General features: G+C 55.0%; 1 protein-coding gene across 1 annotated transcript in view; it reads right to left on the bottom strand.

The window, feature by feature from the left end:
- ARHGAP23 (Rho GTPase activating protein 23) overlaps nucleotides 1-2,029 on the bottom strand; it is a 61,523-nt gene that overhangs the window by 50,319 nt on the left and 9,175 nt on the right. The window contains exon 6 of the mRNA XM_045299327.1: nucleotides 1,663-2,029. Coding sequence (XP_045155262.1) covers nucleotides 1,663-2,029 — 367 coding nt within the window. The remainder of the gene's footprint in view (nucleotides 1-1,662) is intronic.

Raw genomic sequence — 2,029 nt, 5'->3', positions numbered from 1 at the left:
CACACACATCTCTGTGAGCAAGCCACGGGGCCCCTCTGCCCAGCTCCTGGAACGCTCTGGGCTGGATTTCTCCAAGACTGGTGACAAGGGCCCCCTTAGCCGCAAACATTGCAGCATCTATTTTTCCTGGGGTCCTCCCTCGGCAGCCCTCCCGCTGGCTGGACTTAGCCAGCGATGCCCACAGCCCCAGGCAGGGCTGGGAAACTCCCGGCAGGAACCAGTCAAGGTGGCAGATGACAGAGAAGGCAGCTTAAGGGGTGTGTCCAGGGAGTGGGCTGGGCGGGGTGGAGGCCAGGAGCACCCAGCTGCCACCCATCCCCTAAATGGGGGCCTGGATGCCGGGCTCCTGGACGGGGGAGCAGGGCTGGAGTGGAAGGGGGACACATCCACCTCTGCCCTCTAGGCCAAACTGGCCCAGGGGCCTTCCCGGCTAACACTCTCTCATCCTTCAAGTCTCAGCCAGAATGCTCTTTCCCCAAGATTCTCCCCCTTGCTCCCCATGCCCCACTCCGGGTGATTTGCTTTCCTCTGTTCTCCTAGAACTACCCACTCCATCCTGCCGACCGGAAGCTGCTGTCTGGTTGTCGTCATCCCCCCTCCCCACGCGCTGGACCACACACTCCAGGAGAGTATGACACCACCCTTGTCAGAGAGATGGAGGATGGTTGGAAGGAACAAAGAATAAAAGGCACAAAGGAAGGATAAAATCAAGATGGAAGAAAGGGCAAAAGGAAGGAATGCTGAAAGAAAGTAAAACGGATGGTTGGATAAATGGATAGATGGGTGGAAGGAAGGAAGGTTGGAAGGAAGGATGGATGGATGGATAGATGGTTAGATGGGTGGAAAGAAAGATGGATAGATGGGTGGGTGGAAGGATAAATGGACAGATGGGTGGAAGGAAGGAAGGATGGATGGATGGGTGGGTGGGTAGATAGATGGGTGGATGGTGGATGGATAAATGGATAGATGTTTGGAAGGAAAGTGGATGGGTGTATGGATAGAAGGTTAGATGGCTAACTGGGTGCCTGGGTGACTAGGTGAATGGAGGAAGGAAAGAAGAAAGGAAGGAAGGAAAAAAGAATGGATGGAAGAAAGGGTGTATGGATAGGTTAGATGGATGGATAGATAGAAGGGTGGATGGAAGGAAAGATGGATAGATGGAAGGAAGGAAGGATGGATGATAGATGGGTGGATAGGTGGATGAATGGGTGGGTAGAAGAAAGGATGGGTGGATAGAAGATTGGTTGGATGGATGGAGGATGGGTGGATGGATAGGTGGATGAAAGAAAGGATGCATAGACAGAGACTTGATAGATGGATGGAAGGAAGGGGGAATGGATGGATAGATGGGTGAATGGGTGGATAGAAGGCTAGTTGGACAGATAGATGGATAAATGGATAGATGGATGGCAGGTAGGAGGAAAAAAGGAGAAAATGTTAAATGAAAAGATGACTGGAAGGGTAAAAGAATGAAAGGTAGGATAAAAGAAAGGATGGTTGGACTGAAGGATGCACAGACAGATGGATGAATGGAAAACAGACAGAGAAACACAATGACCCTGCCAGCTCTGACTATTGCCCACAGCACACAGACAGGTGAGTGGACACAACAGAGCACAGACAACCAAGTCCCCGAAGACCGCCACCTGTGCCATCACTCACCGATGAAGGGGATGGAAGCCAGGGAGTCTTCAGCAGTGGCCAAAGGGGCCACCTTCCTGCCTGGCCGCTCCCCTCGCTCACTGCCCTCTGGCTCAGTGGACTCGTCACCAAACCCGAGGTTCATTTGTCTTGCGGGGGGCAGCTGGGCTTTGCGGCCCGTGGGGGGCTTCTGTCTTAACACCACCTCCTGGCGGCGCTCCTCTGCCGGTGGCTCCAGAGCCCGGGGGCTGGACTCAGGCCGGGCAGCCTTGGGCGGTTCCGAGGCCTCCAGTGGGAGCGATGGAGGGGACTGGGCCAAGCTGAAGGCGGGCAGCCCCCCGAAGGGCGAGTCCCTGAAGGAGAGTGCGTGCAGGAGGCCCGTCCGGCG

This window comes from Echinops telfairi, unplaced genomic scaffold (genome assembly GCF_000313985.2).
Source record: "Echinops telfairi isolate 266 unplaced genomic scaffold, ASM31398v2 ScPeMD7_7458;HRSCAF=8496, whole genome shotgun sequence".
Taxonomy (NCBI): domain Eukaryota; kingdom Metazoa; phylum Chordata; class Mammalia; order Afrosoricida; family Tenrecidae; genus Echinops; species Echinops telfairi.
The sequence above is the reverse complement of the archived record's forward strand: the minus strand, read 5'-3'. Positions and strand labels throughout refer to the sequence as shown.